At 34.0% G+C, this 26,879-nt stretch overlaps 4 protein-coding genes across 5 annotated transcripts; 2 read left to right on the top strand and 2 right to left on the bottom strand.

Moving 5' to 3' along the window:
* Window positions 1-822: 822 nt before the first annotated feature.
* Window positions 823-5,257, top strand: LOC143550672 (auxin response factor 6-like). 2 transcript variants are annotated; one of them, XM_077041281.1, is made up of 13 exons: window positions 823-1,397; window positions 1,698-1,810; window positions 1,896-1,994; window positions 2,079-2,135; window positions 2,238-2,393; window positions 2,479-2,563; window positions 2,667-2,757; window positions 2,835-2,999; window positions 3,070-3,192; window positions 3,256-3,479; window positions 3,559-4,466; window positions 4,547-4,737; window positions 4,845-5,257. In XM_077041281.1, the coding sequence occupies exons 1-13, from the start codon at window positions 1,355-1,357 to the stop codon at window positions 5,035-5,037; spliced, it is 2,448 nt and encodes an 815-aa protein (XP_076897396.1). In that variant the 5' UTR covers window positions 823-1,354; the 3' UTR covers window positions 5,038-5,257. The 2 variants fall into 2 exon arrangements, with proteins under 2 accessions (XP_076897396.1, XP_076897397.1); XM_077041282.1 differs by having other exon boundaries at window positions 823-1,401; window positions 1,701-1,810.
* A 1,216-nt stretch (window positions 5,258-6,473) lies between these two features.
* On the bottom strand, window positions 6,474-9,832 carry LOC143550678 (uncharacterized). The gene is made up of 6 exons (XM_077041289.1): window positions 9,794-9,832; window positions 9,440-9,596; window positions 7,609-7,773; window positions 6,966-7,434; window positions 6,797-6,878; window positions 6,474-6,703 (listed from the first exon to the last, which is right to left on the bottom strand). Exons 1-6 carry the CDS (start codon window positions 9,830-9,832, stop codon window positions 6,497-6,499), a joined length of 1,119 nt encoding a protein of 372 aa, XP_076897404.1. The 3' UTR covers window positions 6,474-6,496.
* A 4,194-nt stretch (window positions 9,833-14,026) lies between these two features.
* Window positions 14,027-15,357, top strand: LOC143550677 (uncharacterized). The gene is made up of 4 exons (XM_077041288.1): window positions 14,027-14,115; window positions 14,309-15,021; window positions 15,090-15,159; window positions 15,273-15,357. Exons 1-4 carry the CDS (start codon window positions 14,027-14,029, stop codon window positions 15,355-15,357), a joined length of 957 nt encoding a protein of 318 aa, XP_076897403.1.
* Window positions 15,358-19,949: 4,592 nt separating this feature from the next.
* On the bottom strand, window positions 19,950-23,294 carry LOC143550671 (2-succinylbenzoate--CoA ligase, chloroplastic/peroxisomal-like). The gene is made up of 10 exons (XM_077041280.1): window positions 23,070-23,294; window positions 21,972-22,044; window positions 21,704-21,872; window positions 21,529-21,627; window positions 21,353-21,450; window positions 21,073-21,266; window positions 20,878-21,005; window positions 20,456-20,793; window positions 20,161-20,378; window positions 19,950-20,079 (listed from the first exon to the last, which is right to left on the bottom strand). The coding sequence occupies exons 1-10, from the start codon at window positions 23,261-23,263 to the stop codon at window positions 19,950-19,952; spliced, it is 1,641 nt and encodes a 546-aa protein (XP_076897395.1). The 5' UTR covers window positions 23,264-23,294.
* Window positions 23,295-26,879: the final 3,585 nt, after the last annotated feature.

Here is a 26,879-nt window from a genome sequence, read left to right as displayed (position 1 = left end):
CCAACTCCGTAATACATACAAACAACGTTATATCTATGCACACGTTATTCACAAAAAAAATTCCAACTTTAAATATTATTTCACATTTTTGCTTTATATACTTTATCTTCCAACCAAATTCTTTTAGTTTGCTTTTATTTTACTAGAAAAGATTGATGATTGATTGAGGGTATACAAGAAAAAGAAAGAAACTATTAATATTAATATTAACATTAATATTATTGGATACTCAAGTTCGATTTTCACTTGCGTTACTTTGAGCTAGGCTTTGTGTAAAGATTGTCAGTTTGAACCCCGAGTCCACCAGGTTTTCGTCTCACCGTGTGTTAAGCCAGAGAGTTCTGCTCTTGTGGAGCCATAACGACTGTCAAGTGTTCAGCCAGCGGTATGGTTTCGTGGGGAACGCCAAAGCCAAACTCTGAAAGCCAACATAGTCTGATCAAAGTGTGACAATAGAACTTTATAAATTTAGTGGGCCCGATTAAGACAACATAATATGACCAGAGTGCGACAACGGAACTTTCTAAACTTGGTGGGCCCGATTAAAACAACATAGTCTGAACAGAGTGTGACAACGAAACTTTTTAAATTTGGTGGGCTCGGTAGTCTGCCCAGAGTGTCTCAACGGAACTTTCTAAAAAATTTAGATGGTGTACAGCTAAAAAAAAATAATATAAAATGGTTTGAGAGTACTTGTAACAGTAGTAGTAAGCCAGTAAAGTAGCAGCAAAGAGCTAGGAGCCATTTCCATTACTGGAAAACTGTTGAACCACCCTAAAGGTCAAGTCTTGAATCTTGATCTTATTCAATCTTTACTACTAAAACACAGAAAAGGGTATCAAGATATGGCAGTTAATTGAAGAACCCCATTTTTATTTAAGTGTTTTGAGGTTAAAGGTGGTTGCTTTTTGAGCCAAATCTGTGAATCTTGGTGAATAAGATCTGGGTTCTTGATGGGTTTTTGTTTTTTTAAGTTTCAAGATTAGGGTTTTTGTATGAAGTTAAGATCTGAAGTGATTCTTGGAGCTAAATGAGCTTGTGGGTGTGATTGGTTTTGATTCTTGGGTGAATTTGGTGGTGGGGTTGCTGTTAACAAGAAGAAAACAAGATTGTTGTTAGATGAAGCTGTTTGTTGCTAATTTTTGGGTGGGGGTTAGGGTTAGGAATATCAAGATTGAATGAAGTGGAAATCTTTTTTGTTTTGTAGTAGTACCGGTTTCGGTTGAAAATCTAGTGGAGTTTTTTGTTAAAAAGAAGCAAATCTTGAAAGGAAAAGTGGTCCCTTTTGATAGTGTGGTTAGTTCTTGAGATTCTTGATTGTTTTGTAGTATCTTTGTTGTTTGAAGCTCTGAAAATGAAGCTCTCTGCTGTCGGTTTCGGTCAGCCGTTGCCTGAAGGTCTGTTCTTTTCACTCTTTATCACTTATATATTTGCATTTTGCAATCATTTATTTGTTTTGTGTATTATTTTTAGTTTGTTTTTATCATATTGGTTAAACTACATCTACTGAATTAGAATTAGAATTAGAACTAGAACTAGCACTTTCTATTAATAACTCTCGTTTCGATTATATGTTTATTCGGAGCTTATTACTTATCAGACACAACAAAGATGTTGAACATCATTGTTACAAATTAGCGATCGTTAGTCGTGTTAAAAGTTTTTTTTTTTTTTTTTTAATTCGGTTATGTTTATAGGAGAAAAAAGATGTTTGAATTCTGAACTTTGGCATGCTTGCGCGGGTCCACTTGTCTCGCTTCCAACCGTTGGAACCCGTGTGGTTTACTTCCCGCAGGGTCATAGTGAGCAGGTTAACTATAAGTTCTTAACCGACTTTATATGAATTATTTTGGGCTTGTTTTACTTTTGGTTATTTATAATCGTATGCCATGTAGGTTGCGGCATCAACAAACAAAGAAGTTGATGCTCATACTCCCAATTATCCGAGCTTGCCACCTCAACTCATTTGTCAACTTCACAATGTCACCATGCATGTAAGCAATTTTTGTAATTATAAGTTAAACCATTTTGTTTCTTTTCTTTACATCTTTATTGCGTGACTCAAATATTGTCATCAGGCAGATGTGGAGACCGATGAGGTTTACGCCCAAATGACATTGCAACCACTAACCTCCGTATGCTCTTACCCTTTAATCATTTTATTATTAACGTGTGGATGCTTATTTAAAATTTTATTTATGATGCAACCTTTTAATATTATTTTGTGATTTATATAGGAAGAGCAGAAAGAGGCGTTTCTTCCTGCGGATTTGGGTGCCCCGAGCAAACAACCCACAAATTATTTTTGTAAGACGTTAACCGCAAGTGACACTAGCACGCATGGTGGATTCTCGGTTCCTCGTCGTGCGGCCGAGAAAGTGTTTCCTCCATTGGTAAGCTAGAATGCATCCCACACCAAAATTACCATTTTGCAACTCACACTTTGACTAATGTTGACTGGTATATTTAAATTTGCAGGACTTTTCACAACAACCTCCGGCTCAAGAACTGATCGCAAGAGATTTACATGATAATGAATGGAAATTTAGACACATATTTCGTGGTATGCTTGTGACTTGATTATTAAATAAATACTTTTTGAGTTTTGGCATTAATGCATTGAAAAGTTTATATCTTTAATCTATTTTGTACACTATAAATTTCAGGACAGCCAAAAAGGCATCTTTTAACAACGGGTTGGAGTGTTTTTGTGAGTGCAAAAAGACTTGTTGCAGGTGATTCGGTTTTATTCATATGGTAAGCAATTTGTGATTTTGTATACATCATAATATCATTTGCTTCATATGAATATTCATAATATTATTTTTGCATAGGAATGAGAAAAACCAGTTGATGTTAGGAATCCGGCGTGCGAACCGACCTCAAACGGTCATGCCTTCTTCGGTCTTGTCCAGCGACAGTATGCACCTCGGGCTTCTTGCTGCAGCTGCACATGCTGCAGCCACTAATAGCCGGTTCACCATTTTCTATAATCCAAGGTACATTTATTAATTATATAAATCAAATCCAGTTAAACTTTGAGTTTACTAAAATCAAGATTCTCTACAGGCAAAGTCCATCAGAATTTGTATTACCACTTGCTAAGTATGTTAAAGCCGTGTACCATACACGCGTTTCTGTCGGCATGCGCTTTCGAATGTTGTTTGAAACCGAAGAATCAAGCGTTCGACGGTATGTTTGAAAATATTCTTTTCTAAAAAAGGTTTCTGTTTAACTAAAATGGATATGTTTCAGCTATATGGGCACTATTACTGGCATTAGTGACTTGGACCCGGCCCGTTGGCCCAATTCACACTGGCGGTCCGTTAAGGTCGGGTGGGATGAGTCAACAGCTGGAGAAAGACAACCTAGGGTTTCACTATGGGAGATTGAACCATTAACCACATTCCCAATGTACCCTTCTCAATTCCCCCTCCGGCTTAAACGACCGTGGCCATCGGGGCTTCCATCTTTCGGTGGTAATTTTCTAAACTAAAAACGGGCTTTTTTGGTCATTTGCCATCTTCAAAACTTAATATTGTTACTTGTTGGAATTAGGGATAAAAGAAGAGGACTTAGGAATGAACTTGCCAATGATGTGGCTCCGAGGAGACCCGTGTGACCGTGGGGTCCATTCGCTTAACTTTCAAGGGCTAGGCGGTTCACCATGGCTGCAACCCCGGCTCGATATGGGCATGCTCGGTTTGCAAACCGATGTTTACCAAGCGATGGCTTCAGCTGCATTGCAAGAGATGAGGACTATGGATTCTTTAAAACCATCAAACCCGTCACTTCTACAATTTCAACCACGTCAAATGGGCCCAACTGGATCAGTCGGGCTGGGCCCGGCCCAGATGGCGCACCAACCGACTTTCATTCCCGAAAATCTGTTCAATAACCAACAACAAACTTTACTCCCCGTGATCTCTCCGATCCAAAAACAAAACTTTTCTAATTCGAGTGGAAATCCCGCGGGCCTTTTAGGCCCGTTTTCTCATGATGAAACTTCACATCTTCTTAACATGCCTCGGTCCACATCTATGTTAACTTTCACGGGCTGGCCTGCGAAACGAGTCGCAGTCGACCCGCTTCTCGTGTCGGGCTCGTCACAGTGTCTTCTTCATCAAGTCGAACAGATGGGCCCACCGTCACACGCAAACCTTCCACAGAACACAGTTTTGTTACCGCCTTTCCCGGGACGAGAGTGTTCAATTGATCAAGACCCAAGCAATGACCCGCATAGTAATCTTTTATTTGGAGTTAACATAGATAACCCGAATCTTTTTAGTGACGGTGATGCATTGACCATGCCTTTGACTTCTTCCAACTATAATAGTAGTAATGCAGGAAACATGTTTTCGGTCAATGCACCAGTTACAGCTTCAAGTTGTCTTGGCGGTTCGGGTTTCCTTCAATCTCCTGAAAATGCGGGTCAAACGAACCCACCCGCTCAGGCCTTTATTCAGGTGAATCTTTTTTATCATCCAACGATGTTTAGAATTCGCGTATGGTTAACCGATGTGTGTTTTTGGCATTGTTTTAATAGGTTTATAAGACGGGGTGTTCTGGGTTGTCACTCGATATAGGCAAACTCAGTACTTATCATGAGCTGAGAAGTGAAATCGGTCAAATGTTTGGTCTTGAAAGCCAACTCAAGGACCCGTTAAGATCAGGCTGGCAGCTTGTATATGTTGACCAGGAGAATGTTGTTCGTCTCCTTGGTGACAACCCTTGGCCGTAAGTTATCCTCTTTTACTAATTCTTAATCCCAAAAAACGGGCGGGTCGGGTCGGGTAACGGGTCAAAACGGATTTGACCAAATGCGCTTTTTTGTCTATGAACAGGGAGTTTGCGAGCAGAGTTTGGTGCGTTAAAGTATTGTCGCCACAAGAGGTTCAGCAAACGGGGAAACAAGGGTTCAAGGGTCTTGACCCGGTTCAGATACAGGAGCCCTCGGACAGTGGCTATGCTCTGAACAGGCAAGAGTCTATGAACTTGAGCAATGGGGTCACACCGGTCGGTTCGCTTGAATTCTGAACCGAGTTCATGGTAGGATTTACCGTTATATTATATATGTAATGTTACTTAAGAGGCACTTAAGGTAGGTAAGTTGGTTGATTATGAGCTTTAGGTACTTATGAACACAAATCTGTAATTAATATGATCGCTTTACTTATGTATGCGGATTATACACCGGACTTGAGGTTATGTATTATATGTTTCTCTACTAAGTGTTTTATGTGCTTAACTGGTTGTTGTTAGAGGTGGTCGTAAACTGTTAAAACTGACGTAATCGTCCAAGCCAAAGCAAATAGGAGTTTGAGATTCAAATGGTTCGGTTTACAGTTTGGTTTCGTAGTTTGGCTACCAGCTAACAGCCATCGGCTAGTTTTGCCAAACATACTCATAATCTATAACTTGGTAATTAAGTGCTTAATGTGAGTATACGTCACTTATTATACTTTTAATACATAAACGTTAATAATTAAGTATAAACTTGAAAATGGTATATAGGAACGTCTCTAAAAATCAACTGTATATATACTTTAAATGCCTAATTTATTAACTCAGGTATCAAACATGAATACGAGTCGTTTAACTACCGTATATGTTATGACTATAAGACAATTTTAAATTTTATATATAAATCAAGTGAAATGGAGCCTAGCATACTTATTTCAGTTACTTAAAAACACACTTTTTTGATTAACATGTTTTCTCGTATTTTAAGTAGACGCTCAATTGAGAGCACTAATCTAGATAAATGTAGACTACTTAATTTTGTTGTATAAAACTATCCAAGTGAGAGCTAAGATCCAATATCATCATATTATAATGATTGTGCTAAACTTTAATATTCACTTTATTAATGTATTGTTAGTCTTTTAAGGAACTTTTAAGAACCTTTAGGAGTAATCAATCATCTATCATCTATGTTAACATATTCTCTTAAAACTACTTATTAAAGAGTTATAGCTGTACAAACAAGTGTAATAGAAACTGTAAAGAAATGACAGGGTAAAAAAAACTAATTACATACATACTTTAGATAATAAAAAACAATAAAAAGTTTATAAAAATATAAAATAATTATACCTTTGTTTTAACTAGGATTTGGTTGGATGTACTTTGTAATTTGTATACCACTTAAAACATATATAGTTTTTATTGAGTACATACATATAATTTAATACCACTTATATTTAAATAAATAATAATATAAGGTATAAATGATTTTCAAGATTTTATGTGAGGTACTGGTCAAAGGGTAATGTAGGCAGTCAACAAAGGAATTTCCTAGAAAGTACAACCCACATGCTTCCCATTTCTTGACTTTGACCAATACCCTCATAGGACCATCCTAATTACCTACCCAATAATAATTCTTATAAAAAAAATAAAAACAAATAATAAAAATTATTCCAAACAAAAATTAAGGAGATATCAAACACCATAAACCACCAAACCAAACCAGACTAATTACATATCATTAACTTCATGACCAACCACAACAACTGTTAGGGGAAGATGGCGGTATCCGACCAGTTTGTCGAATGTACTCGGCTTGCGCTGCTGCCCGTGCTGCGTGCCTGTTTTTCGCAGTTTCAGCTGCAGCCCGTTTCGCTTCCGATTTCTGCTTTGCTAGTGCAATCTTTTTTAACATCTTTGCTTGAGCATTGGCTCTTTTTTGTTCTACTTCAACCTAAACATACACATAAACATAAAGAACCATTATTAACTAATTAATAAATACATGATTATATATTTAAAAAGATAAATCACAATATTAAATTACCTCTATTCTTTTCATTTCAGCTTCAAGTTTTGCCTTTTGCTGACTCTCCCAGGCTTGGATTTTGATTTCTTCGCGCATGTATCTAAACGTAAAAAAATTTAACTAAACATAAACACTGGGACGAACTTAAAAATATTTAATAAAGCGAGTTAAAACGTAAAAGTAATACTTTGCAGTATGTTTGGATTTTTCAGCGTCTTCCCACGCAGCAGCCCGTTTCTCATATTCAATCCTTAACGCGTCCTCTTCCCGCTTGTCGTTTTCAAAGCCCGACACTTTCTTTTCCATATCTTCTTTGCTCGCCCACGCAGCTATGTTCGTCTTCCCAAGCTGCATCCCAAGCTGCAAGATCTCCTTGCGGGTTCTAAGTTTGACTTCTTGCTCGGTCAACTCTTTCGGGCTTCGTGAGTCTTCGTTAAACGGGGTTGTGGCCCCCACGGGCGTGGAAGTCATTGACGGTTCTTGACTAGGTATTGGTGTCATTTCTGTCCCCATGTCTCGCATTGACACGGATCTTACTTCAGGACATTGATCGGTTGACCCACTCGCTTCTTTTGTTTGACCCGACTGCAAAACGGGTTGGCTAAAGTCAACCCGTTTTACAGACTCAGAATAACCTCTAATCCCATTCACGATTCCTCAGTTTTGTATACCGTTTTTTGAACTATGGTTACAAACATTTTGCTTATTAATAATCCACTTTTCAGCATCATTCCATTTCGAAGACATGGGCCTTAACAATGATCTTGAAATAGTGCTGTGAGTCGATCTTTCGTGTTTATGAAACTCAAAGCTAGATGAACTAGCATTACTATCATAATCAAGATTATCATCTTCTAATGATCTTACAGGATGAACCGAACTCGAACTACTACAATCCGGTTTTTGAAACTGGTGGGCTTTCACACGATCCTCTTTCGTATGATCTTGAACTTGCTCGTTGTCGAATGTCAATGATGAAGTCCCCATGCTAGAAGCTGAAGTTTTAGACCCACAAATCCACAATCACAATCCAAAAACTTGATATAGAACATGTCAATGTCATTTTTTTTTAAATAAATTGGGCCCAAAAACATAATTGATTTACTCATTTACACATGAGTAAAAGCACATCTTTGTCTTGCTAAAGAAAGAACATCTTTGGGGTAAAAACTTACTTTACTAAAAGGTGAATGTGACATCAATCCACAATGTTTTTATTCCGGTACCGGATTAATCGGATTGGAAATTTTATGTGCAATTTTTCAATATATATATATATATATATATAAACGAAACCTTTAAAAAGCTCTCTGGTTGCTCCCTACTATTTCTCAGGCCACCTTATTTGTAAATGGAGACTTCTCATGCATTGGACCCGAATTTATTTAAACGGGTTATAACATCTTATTAAATTAAAAATTAAACTCACCAAATATTTGAAGTGAAAATCTTATAAAATAGGGATGTACTAAAAATTAATATCTAATTTTAATATATATATATATAGGGGTGGGATCTAGAGAGAACTCCTCTTAAAAAGAGAACTATAGAACTAATAAAAACTATTTAAAAAAATATTTTACGATTTTTTTTCTTTCCTCCTTCTAATAAGATGATATTGTTCCTTAAAAAAAAAAAAAAAAGCCGTCGATGTAGTGCATATGTGCACTAATGTGTATTTCATATATACAATAGTGTTTATTGCATATAATACAACACAATTGCATTTTACAATAAACATTATTGAATATATGCAAACACAAACACAAATAATTGTACTCAAAACAAACTATCGTATATACGTAATACAACACTAATGCACATATGCACTATATTGTTTTTTTGGTATTTTTGTATATATTATAACACTATTGCACTAATACAATACAAAAAATTACATATATGCTATTCAACATTATTGCACATATCAAAATACGCACTAGTGCACATATGCAATAAAAAAAGTCGATGTATTGCATATGTGCACTACAACGTGTTTTTTTTAATTTTTTTTTATAATTTTCGAGTGAATGGTAACAAAATATAAGAATAATGGCAAAAACGGAAATTTAAAAATATTTTTTTTAGTTAAATTAAAAATATTTCTTTATTAGTTCTCTAGTTCTTTTGAGTTTTCTCTTAATCATCTCCCTATATATATATTATTTATCTCTCCCTATATATATATATTATTTATAATTAAGAAACAATTTTATTGCAAACTTGAAAAATTACACATAAATACTTCAGACGTAGACAATTAAACGTAAACATAACAAATCAATAAGTAAACCAAGATCTGATTGCTTTTCAAAAATAAACAAATAAATAAAATTTTAAAAAGGTCTAAATTTTTTGACCGGTCTGACCGACTAATGTCACCAATTAGCGACTAGCTGCCGACTAATTCCGATTTTTACAACACTGATTTGATTGCTCTTTCTGTACTTTTCATTGCTAAACTCAAAAAATTACAACATGTGTCACGAGCCCTCTTTTTGAAAAGATATTTGGGAATAAAAAGAATAATTACATTTATCTAACACATGATGATCTAAACTCTAAAACAAATCATAATATTAATGTATGGCAGCAAAATTTTAAGGTTTCAACTTTCAAACAATATTCAAAATTAATAAAAAAAACTTAAAAGAGGCATACCTTGTTCTTGATTAGAATCTGAAGCTTCAGATAATAAGCTGTTGTTAACAAAGTCTGTATCATCACCATGTTGAACTTTACAAGGAGATGTTCTTGCATCCTTTTTCTTTTGTCCAGTCAGCTTCATCCTCAGCTTACTAGGAGATATTATTCCAACCTATATATAATATTCAAATCCACCAACACATAAATAATATAAACAAGTTTATAAATGCTGAGTAAATCATATTACTGTATAGATGTTGCGTGTAAATGGAAACAATAACAGAGATTCTACTGCTGTATATTTGTATTTACTTGCAGAATAGTAAAACAGGAAGATGAACAGGGGTAATGAATACTGAATGGATTTACCTGAGGAGGCTTGTGACTGTGAATCCGTTCGTACTCCATTTGATTCTGTGTAATGAACAGTAGTGAGCTAGAGAGAGAGTAGAAGAAGATGAAATAATAATATGTTGTGAAACTTTGAAGATGAAAGCTGACAGGAATCACTAATTATTAAACTTGCTTCTTATATGTGACGTCTGCAATCTTTTTTTTTTTTATTTGCTGAGTTTTCTATTTTTGTAGTTGATTTATCATTTTATGTTTATTTTTTTATTTATATCAACTTTGTTTATTAAGGCAACAATCACTCAAATTACGACTAAAATTTGTTAGTTCATCTAGTTTTGAGTTTGTTAATGGGAAATTTTAAATACCTGAATTGAAGCACCTTTTTAAGGTAAGTTTTTATATCAATCGACTCGTATACTTATTCCGATTAACACCAACAATCATATCCAGTAAAAAATCCTATTAAGGATGATAGGATATAAGCAAACTCTACCTTTTTCCAAAGAATAGATATATGTTTTCAGAGAGACACATCTCTAAAATATATGTATGAAGCCATCCATATAAATGAAAAACAATAGTGCAAAACTAGACTCTTACATAGCAAAAAAAAAATCAACAAATTAATAATAACTTAAAAATAATAGTTTCGAATACTAAGATACTAAAAAATAATGTAAAAATAAACATCACAATAGTATATCATTTAGACCTTACAAATATATAGATAAATACTTAAACATATTACATTAAGTTGAAATAAAAGAAAATACGACAAAAAATAATCAAAGTGATACGAAACAATCATATCCTTGATCATGTCCTCGGAGAGGTGCATATCTATCAAATCATGTCTAGCACTAAACATCAAATTGAAATTTGGAAAAAAAAAACTTATAACGGAGGCCTAATGAAAACAATTATTGTGAGAGTTAGGATCAGTGACCGCTGTTTTTTTAAAGTGAAATTATTGTCTATCAATTAAAAAAAGATGAGTTTTTTAAAATTTGCTTAAAAGAAAGACCAAAATCAAATTATCAAAGATTTATAAAAATCAAATGGTGAATTTATTAAATAAGTTAATGGTGTAGTTCACGGGTTGGAGCAGTTATGGGGAAGTTATAAATGGAATGTTTGACCAACATTTAGGTGCTGTTTGTTTTTCCTCAGAAGGACTTCTCCACCTCTTTTGTCTGCACTGAGAAGAGGGCGCGCAGACGTTGGGCTCTGCAGTGTGTTTGTTTTTTCGAAGACGTTTCATTAAAAAACGTCTGCCCGCCCTCTTCTCCCAGAAGTGTTGGTATTATTACTTCTTTAACCTCTTCTACACATTTTATCGAGACCGATCATCATCCTCCTCCTAACCCTAACTCCACTCCTCCTCCTCTCCACTGCCGCCGGCCGCTCCACTCACCAAGCCGGCTACCTCCACACCGCCGGCCGCAACCCGCCGGCTACCTCCACACCGCCGACGCTCCACTCACACGCCGCCGCCGCTCCATTCACCACGCTGCCGCCGCTGCTCCGGCATCTTCTTGAAGGTAATGATTCATTTTAGGGTTATGCTTTCTTTCTATTCTTTTCATTTTAGGGTTTCTATATACGTGTTGTGAATTTGGTTGTTGAGTTGATATTGGATTGATTGTTGGTTGTTGAGTTGATTTTAGGGTTTCTTAGGTAAAATTTGGTTATTGAATTTGGTTGTTGAGTTGATATTGGATTGATTGTTGGTTATTGAATTTGGTTGTTGAGTTTCTATATACCTCTTCTGTCACAAACAATTCAACATGAATGAGATACTATAAACACAATTAAACAGTTTATTGATTAATTAAAGTAAATGAAATACTATAAACAGAGTGGAGGATGAAGGATTGATTAATTAAACAGAGAGGATGAATGATTGGTTAAATACAATTCAACTGCATTTTCTCAAATAATATGTTTTTGTTTTGTTGATCTGATTCATTTGACAATTTGCTCGGTGAAGTTCTGTTATTTGCTTTGAATTCATAGGTTTTGTTGATTTTCGTTTGATATTGTGATTTTCCTTATAGTGTTGCCTACTTTCCATTGAGTACTTGAGTTTCTATTGGCTGAATTAGTAACATTTGAAAACTATCAAGATTTTAGTTATTGGTTATTTTTATGCAGATTCATTACCAGTGGATGGTTACTTGTGGTGGTTACGTTTATTCTGTGTGGCGTTTTTGTTATCATCAATAAGTAAGTTAATTTTATTGATTTCAAGCTTAATTTTAAAATATAATTTATTATAAATCTTTTTACCTGTTAGGGTGTTATAATATTATGGCTAAAGTAGTATTGTTGATTTGAATGCATAATGTATGTTAGATATTTTACAAATAGTTGAAATAGATTTTATAAACTTTTAGATTTCATGGGATGGAGGGAGTACAGATTATGAAACAGGAAAATTCCCAAACTAACCATTTTGACCAATAAGTTTGACAAAATAGTTACGACTCTTTTATTTTACAAAAGGATCAGTTGACTTTTGTGTTTTTAGTTAAGAAGTGTTTCAGCCAACTAGAAACTTTCACATGGCACACCTTGTTGTGTCAGCGCATCGCAACAGATTTGACCTGGTGCAACAGGTTTTCATTTGGCGCAAGAGAATGGATCCACCGTGCCAGATGGAAATCTGTTGTGCCAAGGAACATTTGTCAAGCACCGGTTGAACAGGGATTTTTTTAAAGTCAAGGTTATTTTGTCAAACTCGTTGGTTAAGTTGCGGTTTACCTGGTCCCACTGGTTGGTTAGCAAGGTATTGGTTAGCGTTTAAATGGTCTCCATTGAACTTCCCCATAGGGTATAATCATGAATGAGAATTGATAAATATCTGGTTTTTATTCATTAGTTGGGAATGCTAGTTTGTTAGAATCATTGATTGTTTACATGGCCATCCTTGTTTTCACAATACTGTTTCCTATACGTATGAAATTTGTCAATCATATTTAAACTTTAAAGGACAACTAACGGTTCTTTTATTAGACACAAACTATTTTAGCTTTGAACTTTTGGTCTAACAGGAATATAATTAACATAGTAACTGTTTTTGTGCTAAAATTTTCTAATCATTGTAAAGAAGTAGAGATGGTAGCTTTTTTTAAACCATCTAGCAGAACAAGTGAAGATGATTGAAAAGGATAAGAGAAGTGTAAGCTAGAGAAAAAATAGAAACAGTTATTAATATTTTTAGCTATGCAGTTAAATCGGTCAATATATCGGTGATATATCACCGATATATCGGTTATCAGTCATAGGTTAACATATCGGTCCATAATATCAGGTTAACATGAGAATTGTTGTTTCTTGTTAGTTGATCATAAAAATGGTAGAGAAACAACATTGGTCGAATGAGCAAATAAAATGTTTATTAGAAACATGCATTGAAGAGAAAAACGCTGTGGGTAAAAAAGGGTTGAGTTTGCACAAAGAATCGTGGGCTAAGGTAATACGGGTTGTTAAGGAAAAGTTTGGATTGGATTTGAGTCAAAAACAAGTCAAAAACGCCTATGATAATCTTAAAGCCAAATACATAGGATGGTTGTATTTGAAAAACAAAACCGGCAACATCTACAACCCTCAAACAAATACCTTTACCTTAACGAACGAGGAATGGGAAGACTTTAAGAAGGTATGTTCATATATTTTTATTTTTTAACATCTACCTCTACCTTAAAGTCCACCCCTAGTTTATTTTTTAACATCTACCATTATTTTTTAGGGGCATTCGAAAGCGGCATCCTTAAAAACAACTCCATTAGCATTTCCTGAACTTCATGCACAACTGTTTGATGAGAACATTGCCACGGGGAATCGCAAGTGGACCTCAACCCAAACATCAGTGGTTGGATCATCCTCTTGTCATCGGCTCCAATCGGTCCAACAACTGATGATTATAGACAACACAGAAGATGATGCCTGCACTAGTCCTACTACCGGGCCTACTACCGAGCCTACTTTTGAGCTTACTCCTGAGCCTACTCCCTAGCCTACCCCCAAAAGGGCTAAAACCTCAAAACCATCATCATCAGTCACTTTTGAGGATTTAGCACTTCACATGAAAAATGCTTTGTTACATTTGACTAGGGAAAAACCTGAAAAAAACGCCCGGTAGTTACAACAGTTGTTGAGTGTTCTGAGAAGTTAAGTTTGGTTGGGTTAGAGCCGACGGACCCTCTATATTTGGTTGCTTTTCATATTTTTGGAATGTCCACAGACATGAGAGAGGCGTGGATGGCATTGCCAAATGTTCCCGTCGTGTTAAAAGGGCGGATCGAGATGACGGCTAAAAATTTAGGACTTTTGAAGTAGTTTTTGTTTTGTTGAAAACATTATTTGTTTTTGGTGTATGTTTTTTTAGTTATGTTGAAAACATTCTATGCTTTTTGGTTAAGTTTAACACATTGTATGTTATTTTATGGCTATGTGACATGGTTGTTTATGCTTTATGATAATGGTTGTTTATGCTTTATGACATGGTTGTTTATGTTTTATTAACAGGTTCATAATGAATAATGATGAGAAAATACTTCTGGTAGTTGTTATGTACTTGTATATCCGCTTTTTTTGGAAGAGGGGTTTGAAACGAAAACGAGACAATGATTCGTCAATGACGGGACATAAATACACGTTAGAGTTATTGCAAGGAAATCCCAAACAATGCATTGAATTGTTACGCATGTCCCGTGAATCATTTGTTCGACTATGTGCACATTTTAGAACAAATTATTCGTTAAAGGATAGTAAACATGTTTCGGTTGAGGAAAAGATGGCTATGTTTTTGATGATAATCGGCCATAACCAACGTTACGTGGTTATCAAGCGTAGATTTCAACACTCAAAGCAAACAATTCATAAATTCTTTCATGAAGTGTTGGATAAAATGATGCTTTTCGCCAAAGATATGATAGTACCAACTTCTTTCAATCCGAATCCAAACATTCCGGGACATAACAAGAGGCTACGAAAGATTTTTAAAGGAGCAGTTGGTGCACTTGATGGGACCTTGATACATGCTGTTGTTCCTACTAGGCAACAAGATTTATATAGAGAAAGGGGAAAGGGTGATTGTTATCAAAACGTATTAGCAATTTGTGATTTTAACATGATTTTTACTTTTCTTGTGGCCGGATGGGAAGGGGTAGCACATGATTCTAGAATATTATCAGAGGCATTATTAGATCCACACGCGCCATTCCCATTTCCACCATCAGGTATTTTTATTGTTTGTTAATTATTTCTATGTTAGTTTAATATTGTAATTAATTGAAAATATTTACAGAGAAATACTATCTTTGTGACGCCGCGTATGCACACATACGAGGATTTATGGCTCCATATTGTAATGTGAGGTATTGGCTTGGAGATTTTCGTCGGAGACGTGCGTTAACCAATAAAGAAAAATTTAATCATGCACATGCAAAACTTCGAAACGTCATTGAGCGTGCTTTTGGTGTCTTGAAAGCAAGATTCCCTATATTGAAGAGGATGGCACCATTTCCATTGGAAACACAAAGGAACGTTACCGTTGCATGTTTCGCACTACATAATTTTATTAGGAAACAAGGTTTGGACGATGAGTTGTTTACACAATACGATCAACCCAATGTGTCGATTGGAAATAGTCGTGGGCAAATTGATGCTGATGAAGACGAGGTTGAAGCACTTGGCACTGCATCAGATCGGGAATATATGACTCAGTTAAGAGATGAAATTGCTGAGCAGTTAATGCAAAATACGGAATAAATGATTTAAAAAATGTTTGTGGTATTATGAATATTATTTCAGTGTTGTTGACTATTATTTAAATTTTGATGTTGAAGACCTTTTTATTTATATTTCAGTTTATTTAAATTTCAGCTTATTTTAGCAGTCTGCAGATGTTAAAAAACAAACAGTCTTCTTGTTGCAGACTGCAGAGTTTTGGTCCACCTCTTCTGCTACAGATGTTGGCAGATGTGGTTTCGCAGTCTTCTGACATTTTACCTCTGAAAAACAAACAGCACCTTACACTTTGAAAATCGATCGTTTTAAATACTTTTAATCCTTTTCCCACCATATGAACGCAATCATCGTCATATCTTCTGATTGATAGATAGGTACACTATATTTATTTCTCATTCATTCACTCCATAATATAACATTTATTATACTTTCACAAATACGATTTTTGGTATATTTTAATAGAGAAAATCCCGTATTATATGTAATTTTGTTAGGTGTGAATCTGTATTGGATGTGAATCCCGTATTTATCCGACTTTGAATCCTAAAATAGTAGTGTTCTTCAATATTAGTCATATACTTGTTTGAAACGAATTGGGACCGTCAGAAGGTGCAAAATGCTTGACACACACGTGGTTCAAACCATCAGTGGCGGACATAGGTAACAGGCAGGGGTAACCCGGGTTACCCCTCAACTTTCATTCTGTAGTGTAATTTTTTTTTATTTTTGTCGTTTTATATATCGGGTTACCCCTAAACGAAACTAGGTTGCCCATCAAAGATTTTAAGAAGTCCACACATTAGTTAAACGCCCACACACTAATAAAAGGTCTACACAATCTAACTTCTAACTAATATATTAAAGCAAAACCAATTTGTCCACTTGTCCTTCTCCTAAGGTGTCCACCTAATGTTCCATGCCATCCAGTTTCCATGCTTATAATTTTCACATACTTACTTAATTAATTTTAATCCTAATGCTAATTAACATTTAAACCAATATATAACACAACAATTGGTCAAACTTAGCATTTAAAGTTTTGAATTCATAACTTAACATTTTTTTTAACCAACCTAAATATAAAAATTTCAACGTTTAGATTGCATCGATACAGAAGACAAGCGGGCAACAAGTTGCGTCGCTACACCTTTTTGAATTGCAAAACCCAATCTTTTAAAAACTGCATTTGCTGATCTTTGAGTCATAACATTACTATGCATGACCCGCTGAGCATGGGTAAGTAACTTCATAGCTTCAGGCGCGAGGAAACCAAAAGTGTTAAAAGCAAAAGGAATAAATACATATTGGTTGTCAAGACACGCCTTAACATTTACTTTAACCTTATTACATCTAACTAATATATTAAAGGAAAACCAATTTGTCCACTTGGCCTTCTTCTAGGGTGCTCACCTAATATTTTATGTCATTCACTCTCCATGCTTATAATTTTCACATAATTAATCAATTAATTTTAATCCTAATGCTAATATTCTTACTATACTACTAAAGGAAAACAAGATATCCACTTGGCCATCAATTAGGATGTCCACATAAGCTTACAAGGTTTCCATCTCTAGAGATATAATTCGCTAATTAATATATTCTAGAATCATAACCTTACTAATTAATATTTTATAGAATCATAACTAACAATTTCCTTTCAAATGATTTAAAAACCGATTTTGACTACAATTAATTATTTATAACTAATTAAAGAATTCTTATGATATATATATATATATGTATATATATATATATATATATATATATATGACGTTTGAAATTTTTTCCACCCGTGTGTAACACGGACCACTATCCTAGTTTAAAATAAAATAAAACAACAAAACAGAATATATATTTTATAGAATATTAGAAAACATATCACCAAATCATCGATCCCTCCTCTGCTCCCACCACATCCAGACCAGCCACCACCAGGTCCACTACCGCTGTCCGCTCCTCCGGCCAACTCCGCCGTCCACCTCCAATTCATCATCAACCACCTCTGTTTTAGTCAAAGAATCAAAGATTCAAAAGTATTCTTCTAGTTTGTTTTTTGATTTCAGGGTTTGTATGTAATAGAGATGAATTTGGTTTGGACTTTAGGTTAGGGTTTAATTGTTAATTTTAGCTACTATGTATTTGTTTATAATTAACATTTTAAATCTTACTTATATAATTAGGGTGTTTGAAACTTTGAAAACATGTCGGGTTTAAATCCTTGTGACCGGTTTTCTAAGTTTGACACAGGCTAAGATAATTGCATTTACTGAGATATATAAGAATAATTTTACTAAAAAAGAAGCAAAGTGTCTTTAGGGTGAGCTTAATGTTTTCTATCGCTTTGTAAAGAAAGATTTGCGAAATTGGTTGGAATACATGATCTTGCTCGTCTAATGATGGAAACCGGAAAACGTCTTCCTTGTTTATCGGATATTAAAGCTAGCGTTCGTTTTACCAGTTGCAACCGCAACCGTTGAAAGATGTTTTTCTAAATTGAAGCTTATCAAAACGGATTTATGCAATCGAATGGCTGACGATTATTTGAACAATGCTCTGGTTTGTGCTGTCGAAAGAGAAACATTTGATAAAGTAACGGAAGACGATGTAATGACTCGATTTCAATCTATAAAATGCCGAAGAGGAGAAATCATCTATTAGGTAGGTGCTTTAACTTTATTTGGTATCATTTTTTTTTAATTATTACATGATCAATATACGATAAAAACAAAAATTTTTAGGTTACCTCTGGAATTTAGTTCTGGATCCGTCACTGCAAACCATGATATATCCTGTCACCATTTGCCAACTATACTAATTTGTAATTTGAGATTAATTGCATATGGCAGGTACATGCTTTTAAAACATGTTTTTTTTGGTATGGATGCTCATGTTCAAAATTCAAACACAACTCACAGCTATCAAAATGTTTTTCTTTTATTACCCTTTATGCCAAATCTAATTTCATTTATTATATTACCTAGTTGAAATGAAAATGTAGAATAAAATAAAATGAAACACTCAATTAATTTATTCTTGACGTCTCATACGAATGTTGAAAACTTTTCACTAGTTTCAAAACAATATAAATATGATTTATTAAATAACTAAAAATGCTATACATAACACGATCTTCAACAAACATCTCTTGAACACCCTTGCTCCGATGCAGAAAAGATACATGCAGATAGGAGTGAAAAATCAGTCTCTACAGCCGAGGTCGATAGAAAATGTGAGAGAAAGAGAGAACATGCAATAGAGAGAGCTGGAATTTATTATACAGAGAAGAAAAGTAGCACAACTATTGAGTTTTTTCACTGAAAAAAAACTCATCTTATTCACATCTACTTTTTGGTTCTAATAAAGTAATAAATATCTAAGAATATATGAACATATAAATATAGAAATCGAATTTTCCATTTTATCTTTTGAAATAGGCTACTTGCAACTTTATTAACAAAAGCCTCAAACCCTGGTTTTTCAAATGGCTTTTTGAAAAAAACCAATAAGCCAATAAGCATCTTTTAAACTCAATCCCAAACATGCTCTAGATTCTCATTTCCGTATATTAATGCAATTACTTATATCCCATAAATTTATAAAGAACTTATAACATGATCATGTTAAATTTTAAACAATTTATATGTAGCCCAATAGGCCTAACTGTATGTTCAGCTCAGCCTATTACAATCTAGCCCAATGCCATATTTGGTTAATCACATCACATTCACAGTACCATTACCATATTCTCAGTTCAGGTCAAATCTAACAAACCGAACTAGCATGTTTTTGTGATAGTTCAGAAATCAAATTCGGTTTCGGTTTACTACCTGAAAACAGTTTGGTTTTCAGTTTCAACCAAAAAAATTCAAATGGAAACCAAACCGACGAACACACCTAGCAGCTACACCCTACATATAGTTGACAAAGATTACATATTTAACTTGATTACATATAATGATATAAATGGGTTGATATGAATTATCTAACCTCAAAATTGTCATATCAGTAAAAGTAAATTATTTTAATTAAAGTGAAAATGAGTCAAAACTCAAAAGGTAAACCAGAATAAATTCAAAATGCATACATAAACAGATTATAATTTAAAAAGGAATAAACAAAAGCGCCTGTGGGTGTCTTGCCCAATCTGTTCTGACCCGTTATCCGACCCGTTCATTTTCCAGCTCTCCAAATTGAGATAACTATGTAACTTTGTCATGCTGCTTTTAAGACATCAGCTTGTCAACCACTTTAAAAATAAATATACATTGCATAAATCATCCCAAAATTGAACCTGCTAATTTCATTTCATGGAAATATATATTAGTCAAATATCATCTTAATTCATGCAAAAAAAAAAAAAAAAAAAACAGTAGAGTACGATATCTTTACCTCAATCCAAGCATAGATGGCCACTTTATAAACTGCTTGATATTAACTTCAAGTGAAGCATAACTTCACTTTTGAGTTGATCTCTTCTCAATTTCCCACTTGTTGTCAATGGGAACTTATTATTCCATTTTATAAATCTTTTAGGAACTTTGAACCTGTAATTCATGTATAAAAAAGAAAGATAAAGCTAAATATTAGACGCGACAACTTTGATATAATTATATAACAATAATTACCCGGTCAAATTATTCGTTCTACAAAACTGCTGGAGGGTTTCACTGGATATGCATTGGATAGCCGAGCGTTCTGAACCTGAGCCCGAACCAGAACCGGACCATGTCCAGTTGTGGTTTAGTTGAACGCAAACAACCACCACTTCAGTCAAACGGTTGTCTGGAAGCCCGATGACTGCAGTCGCAGAAATCCCAGGATGCTTTAATATCACGCTTTCTACCTACATTAATTCACCAGTTCTACATATTAACAACACTTGTCATATCCACATTCTTAATTTGGAGATGCTTACCTTACCTCTTCAGGATAAATGTTTTCGCCTCCGCTTTTGATTCGCCCTTTCATGCGCCCAATGAGCCATAAATTACCATAATTGTCTATCCGCCCGATATCACCAGTTTCATGCCACGCATGATTTTCTTTCATTTGAACTTGGTCCCAGTATCCAATCATCATATGGGGCCCCCTTGTTAATATCTCTCCAACATCAGTTGAATCGTCAGTCTTGATCTTTAACTCCACATGTGGTGCAGGCTTTCCAACACAAACACCCTCTAACTTCTTTTCAACAGTTGTTTGCTTTGTAGGATCATTAAGGGTCATAAACGTTAAAGACGAACAACCCTCCGTCATCCCTTTAATAAAAAGGAGCTAACTTTACACTTTACATATAATTTGTAGGAAAGCAAGAGGAAATAGAAATATGAATATAAACCAACCATATGCTGTGAAAAGTCTCGCATTAGAAAAAATGTCAGTAGCATCTTTGATTTGGCTGGTTGAAAGACTGCCACCGCCATTCAGAATCTTTTTAACCATAGGCAACTCTTTTCGTGTATATTTGGTCCTGAAAATCTGATATAAGATTTATGTAATACATTTGACTAAAGTTAACATGTATTCATGAATGATACCTGATTAAAGAGATCATATCAGACATTATTGTAGGAACCGTTATGAAAGAGGTTACATGGTACTCTTCAATGGCTTCAAGAGCCGAGTGAGCTTCAAATTTGGGCATCAAGACATGACATCCTCCCACCATTAACATGGCTAAGGCTGATGACAGTCCGCCCACGTGGCCTAATGGAGCAGTATGCAAATACACCTGTGTATTAATTTTAAACATCAGAGTTACTTCCACAAAGTGGTATTTTGCATATCAAGTTGAAGGGTAAATATGTAAATTTGTACATCATCTTCGTTATAACCAATAGTCGCGATTTTGGCTAGTGATTGAATGATTAAAGCTGAGTGGCTTAACATGACACCCTTTGGCTTCCCTGTAGTCCCTAAAAGCAGAATATGTTTAAATCAGTTCGTGCACATGAGACAGAAAGAAAAGAAAATCATTTTAGAAAACTAAGAACCTGAAGTGAAGCACACTATTGCTACTCCGTCACAATTTGAAGTGTAGTTGAATGAATGAGGCCTTGGAGAAGGTATTTTAAGCTTATTGGTAGTTAAATCTGTAAAAGGAACGATATAACTAACTGCTTGAACTTATATAAGTTGAGATTTTATTATATTTAACAGGTGGCATACTGTTTTCTATAGAGTTGTATCTGTTATCGGTGTCCATGAGAACATGCCAGCTTAGGGAAGAAACAGAATGAGCTCGGAAATTTAAATGCCAATTTGGGGCGTGTTTATTGCCGGTCACCAACATGATTGGTTTCACATCTTTCATTGCTAATATTGCTTCCTCCAAGCTCTAACATGTACAATAGGTGGTGAAACCATACAGAAAAGACTATGCATATCAGTTAACATTACATGAAACAAATCATGGAGTCTGGTTAATTTTACTTACCCACCGGTAGTTAAGGGTTGCAGCTATTGCTCCAACAAATGTGATGGCCAATAACCACTCCAAATATAGGTCACTGAAACCATCATGATCATATAAGCATTAACTTGTTCAACAGCATATAAATGACTGCTTAGAATGCAAAAAATCAGTAATGCATCATCATAATCAGAAATTACAATTAGCATCTCCATCTATGTTACAACTAGGGGTGTAAATGAGCCAAGCCGAACCCATCTAGGCTCGAGCTCGGATTGTTTCGAGTTCTATTTCTAAAGTTTGAGCTCGGCTCCCAAGAAGTTTTTCAACCTTGAGCTCAACTCGTTTTTTTGTTAATTATTTTACTTTTTTTTAAGAGGGATTTCATTAAAGCACAAAGCAAAGCAGCAAGAAGCCACAAGCTACAAGCACAATTATTTTACTTATATTTACATGTATCCTTTCTATATATATTTTAATCATTTTTTAACATATAACATAATATATTTCATATACTTTTTTTAAAAATAAAAAATATATTATTTAAAAAACATTTTTTTCCTGATCAAAAGTAGCGTTTACATCGAAACAAAAGGCAAACAGAAGGCTCGGCTCCAGAGAAATTTCCAGTCACTATTTTTATCATAGTTTTATACATAATAACAACTATTATAAAAAGATACATTAAAATATTAAATTAAAGTTATACAAACAGTAGGCTCTTGTGAGCTGGCTAGAGCTTGACAACTGAAACTTAGGCTCAGGCTTTTTTGTTAAACAAATTTATTTTTAGGCTCAAGCTCGGGCTCATTTAAGCTTGACTCGATTCGAGCTTTTATCAAGCCGATCTTGAGTAGCTCATGAGTGATGGTGCCCTTAATTAGGATCTACAGGTCAGACTGCTCACAAGTCGAGCCAGGCTGAGTCTGAGCTCGAGCTTTTTGAACAACCCTGCCTACAAGTAGTAATAATAATAATAATAATAATAATAATAATAATAATAATAATAATAATAATATTAACATAACGAACCTATTAAAAACATAGTAATTAAATCATATTAATCTCAATCCAATTATTTGCAAAAATGAAAAACAGAGTAATTAAATCACGAAAACGAACCTATTAAAAGCAGAGATAGCCACGACGTCACCGGACTTCAAACCGAGTTTGTTAAGTCCGCAGGCGAGAGCCAAAACTCCGTCAACAAACTGCTGTCCATCGTTAACTCTAGTGCCGTAGATAGTAACCGGAGAATGACGTCGGAAAGTATAAAGCCGGCTTAAGCACTGGCAAATGTGAGCTTCCGATGGCATATTTTGATTCGAATGGATGGCGTGAGTTGTGAGAGCGCCAAATGGATAATAATAATAATAATAATAATAATAATAATAATAATATAATATATACCGTTATATAATAATAATAATAATAATAAAATATATACCGTTATCACTAAATGATTTCTAATTTGTTTTTTAGTAAGATTTCGCAGATTTGCTAAAATACTTTTTAAATAACAGGAGTAATTATATAATATATTGTTTTCCCTAAACTCAACTATTTTTTGGGATGATCTCAGCCGTTTAAACTCTTTAACTTTAAATCATGACCATTCAAATTGCTAAAATAATAATAATAATAAAATATATACCGTTATCACTAAATGATTTCTAATTTGTTTTTTAGTAAGATTTCGCAGATTTGCTAAAATACTTTTTAAATAACAGGAGTAATTATATAATATATTGTTTTCCCTAAACTCAACTGTTTTTTGGGATGATCTCAGCCGTTTAAACTCTTTAACTTTAAATCATGACCATTCAAATTGCTAAAATAGCTTTTAGAAGGGGAAGTTGAGAGAGGTTTTACCCCCACTACCCGGTTTAATTACTCGGCTTCTCTTTCTCTCCTGTTGATTACAAATCAACTGAATCTTTCTCTTCTTCAATTAATATCATCAATCGTGAGTTTTGTCTAAAAAAAACCTATCTTTTCATTCACCTATCGTCCCACGCACCAGTGTTCATCCCACATCAATATGTGACATCGTTCATTCATCATCAACATCACCATTTCATTCACACATTAACAACTATGATTTCCTGCACTGGTATTGTTATATAATCGTCTTTGATATTTGCTTGGAATATTGGTATGACAATCTAACCCAAATTTAATATGTTGATTTTGTGGGTCCACGAGGGAGTGCACACAAGTTGTTTGCTAAATAAAAGGTCACTTCTTTATTTAACAGTTCGCTGGAGTTCATGTTGGTTAAAGGTACAAAGCCATGTTTTCCTAAATTGTATACAATAATTACATACAGACAATGTTACACCAAGAAGTAGCCACTTTGAACACAAAATTTATTCTACTAGAAACCGGGAATCTAAGGTGTTGAATTTAGGATAAATACTCAAATCCGAGATAAGCTGGAATAGCTAACTGGGTATAGTACGCATCACATTCATATTGCAAAAGTTATTTTTTGTGCAATTATGCTCTTAAGTAGAAACTGCAGTTTCTTTGTTGTGTGTAGAATAGAATTGGAGTATACATTATTAACGCTCTTGATGTTGTAGTGAAAACCACAATTACAGGTCTTCGTGTTGAGGAAGCTACGTGTCGTCGCACTTTGCATTGGATGGACAGATGCATAGCAGGTAAAGATTTTAAAACTACATTTTTATTAGATATGGTGTTTAGGAACCAAATGAATTAATTGATCTGGTTTGTTTTTTTTCTCTAAGGAGTAAAATAAAAACGTTTGGTTAAATGAAAAACTGCCAAATGTTGATAATAGTCCGAAGCATACTCTTAATGCATAAAATCTCCTCAAATTATTTTATTTACAAACTGCTATATTATCTTAAAACAATGTGAGGTAACTGTCTGTACCTGTCATTTTTCAATGACAAATGTTGGGTTGGGTTGTCGTGCAAACATTCATCATCTATTTTAACTTTCTTTATCTTTTTTTATTTTTTGTAATTAATGGATATTTTTTATTTAAAAAATATTCTTATGTATGATAATGCTCTGATCTCTACTTTAATGTTTTGTGATCCTTAACTTAAGGGCACTAAATAATGAGTGGAAGAAATGGTTGAAGTGTATGCAATTAAGATTCAAAAGTACACAGAAAATAAAATAACAAAAAGCTTAAACTAAGATGCTTTAATATTAATGTTATGTTATTCATTACATGTTATATGGCGTATAGCAAGTTTTTTACTGCAACCGTATCAAAAAGGACCTACCAGCAATTCCTAATCCTAGGATCATGGGCATCATACATGAGTGCAGTGGACGGGTGGCAACATGCACATGGAAGAACAAAAATAGGCATGAGCAACTACTTTTTTCAAGCTTTGAGAATCTATGATGAAGGTGAGAATTATAGAAGAAATCTGTCTACTAATTATTTTATGTTTTAAGCCTTTTTGTGTTTATGTAATTGTTATTCAGATAATTTGGCCTATATGTTATGTTACAAATAATTGATACAGTCAACATGCTTGTGCAATCAGAGGTTGATCCATTTGATGGCAAGAGGTTTTTTTATTTGTTTATTTAGTTTATTTTTTCTTTACATTATGGCATTAAACTACCCGTCCACCGGACAGGTATAAAACTAGTTTTTTATGCTTTGGATTGGATTAGTTGAGTATTTAAAAGACTTCATTTTATTTTTGTGTATGGGTCAACTAATCATAATTTTAGAAGGCCATTATAATATAAGGATAATAAAAAGAGTTGAATGAATGTATAACACGAGTCCTTGATAATTTAATACATAAATAAAAGTTACTTGACGGTTTGTTTTGTTGTGGATTGAGAAAATGGGTGTCATCATACCATGTAGAGTGCAGACAGTATGGCGCCTAGCACATCGTCCCGATCAACCTCTTAATGACGCCATCCTGCTAAGTAATGACATCCTGTTAAAAATTGGTGTATTGTTTTATTTATCGTTTTTTTTTCTTTTAATTTGTAGCCTTTCTTTTTTAATTTCAACTTTGGCATTGCTTTTGATATATCTTTACTTTAAGTAATTTTATATTTTTATTTGTTGTATTTTATTAAAATAAATATACAGAAAAACAATCATTACGTGGCATTTACACGTGACAGTATAACTAGCAAAGGCTAGTTATCCCACAACACAAAAACTATAGGATTACCTCATCGTTTACGTGGCGGTAACGTTGAAAAATATTTACCAAAATCTAGTTATTGCACAACATATAGCTTAAGCACTACTTTTTTCTTTTATCATGCAAATATTTATATCATTTTTAGAACATGAATAATTTGTATATATTTTCATGAATACTATAAAATCTTGAGTGTTTTTTTATTCTTTTAAATTTATTTTTATTTATTTAAGTATGATATTTCTATTATTCTAGTTTTTAAAAAGGGATGTTCATTATAAAGGTTGATGTACTGGTACACATAATTATTCACAATACAGTATTTACATGGTGTGTCTAAACCCTTTACAGGGTGCTTTAGCTTTATGTGTGACGAACAAAAATACCCCTCTAAAGTTTCTATTTAGGGATTTTGGTCTTTTTAAAAGAACCATAAGCTTCCTTATGTACATACAGTTATACATATCATTTTTGTTATTGCTCTACAATTTTTATACATAACATGTAATTGTGATACAAATCATACAATATATAAAGATATGTAAAAGAGAAGGGTTGCTAATGAAAAACGTATTTTCAGTAAAAATAAATAAATAGAAGGATACACTGTAATATTTTAAAAAATATAAGGTAATAATGACGTACGACTAATATAAAATGATGCATAAATTAACTCTTTTGGTTAATTATTTGAAAACAGAATAAAATAAAATCCACATGCAATTTATAATCGGTTAAAACAGTAAGTATTTAACAAAATACCATATTGCAT

The sequence above is a fragment of the Bidens hawaiensis genome, unplaced genomic scaffold, assembly GCF_021521415.1.
Source record: "Bidens hawaiensis isolate Kalapana, Puna unplaced genomic scaffold, B.hawaiensis_p1.1 tig00016125_1, whole genome shotgun sequence".
In the NCBI taxonomy this organism is placed as follows: domain Eukaryota; kingdom Viridiplantae; phylum Streptophyta; class Magnoliopsida; order Asterales; family Asteraceae; genus Bidens; species Bidens hawaiensis.
Note: the sequence above shows the minus strand (reverse complement) of the source record. Positions and strands in the feature narration are given on the sequence as shown.

Bases quoted from the DNA above. Each gene is read 5' to 3' on its own strand.
- LOC143550672 (XM_077041281.1), top strand. From the start codon at position 1,355: ATGAAGCTCTCTGCTGTCGGTTTCGGTCAGCCGTTGCCTGAAG. The intron at 2,136-2,237 runs GTATGCTCTTAC...TGATTTATATAG, and splicing joins CATTGCAACCACTAACCTCC to GAAGAGCAGAAAGAGGCGTT. The intron at 3,000-3,069 runs GTACATTTATTA...GATTCTCTACAG, and splicing joins ACCATTTTCTATAATCCAAG to GCAAAGTCCATCAGAATTTG.
- LOC143550678 (XM_077041289.1), bottom strand. From the start codon at position 9,832: ATGGAGTACGAACGGATTCACAGTCACAAGCCTCCTCAG. The intron at 7,774-9,439 runs GTATGCCTCTTT...CTAAAACTTCAG, and splicing joins AGATTCTAATCAAGAACAAG to CTTCTAGCATGGGGACTTCA. The intron at 6,704-6,796 runs GTAATTTAATAT...GTGTATGTTTAG, and splicing joins CTGAAATGAAAAGAATAGAG to GTTGAAGTAGAACAAAAAAG.
- LOC143550677 (XM_077041288.1), top strand. From the start codon at position 14,027: ATGAGAGAGGCGTGGATGGCATTGCCAAATGTTCCCGTCGTGTTAAAA. The intron at 15,022-15,089 runs GTATTTTTATTG...AAATATTTACAG, and splicing joins ATTCCCATTTCCACCATCAG to AGAAATACTATCTTTGTGAC. The intron at 15,160-15,272 runs GTATTGGCTTGG...GTGTCTTGAAAG, and splicing joins GCTCCATATTGTAATGTGAG to CAAGATTCCCTATATTGAAG.
- LOC143550671 (XM_077041280.1), bottom strand. From the start codon at position 23,263: ATGCCATCGGAAGCTCACATTTGCCAGTGCTTAAGCCGGCTTTATACT. The intron at 22,045-23,069 runs GTTCGTTTTCGT...TGATGGTTTCAG, and splicing joins GCTATCTCTGCTTTTAATAG to TGACCTATATTTGGAGTGGT. The intron at 20,794-20,877 runs GTTGGTTTATAT...TTTTTATTAAAG, and splicing joins GAGACTTTTCACAGCATATG to GGATGACGGAGGGTTGTTCG.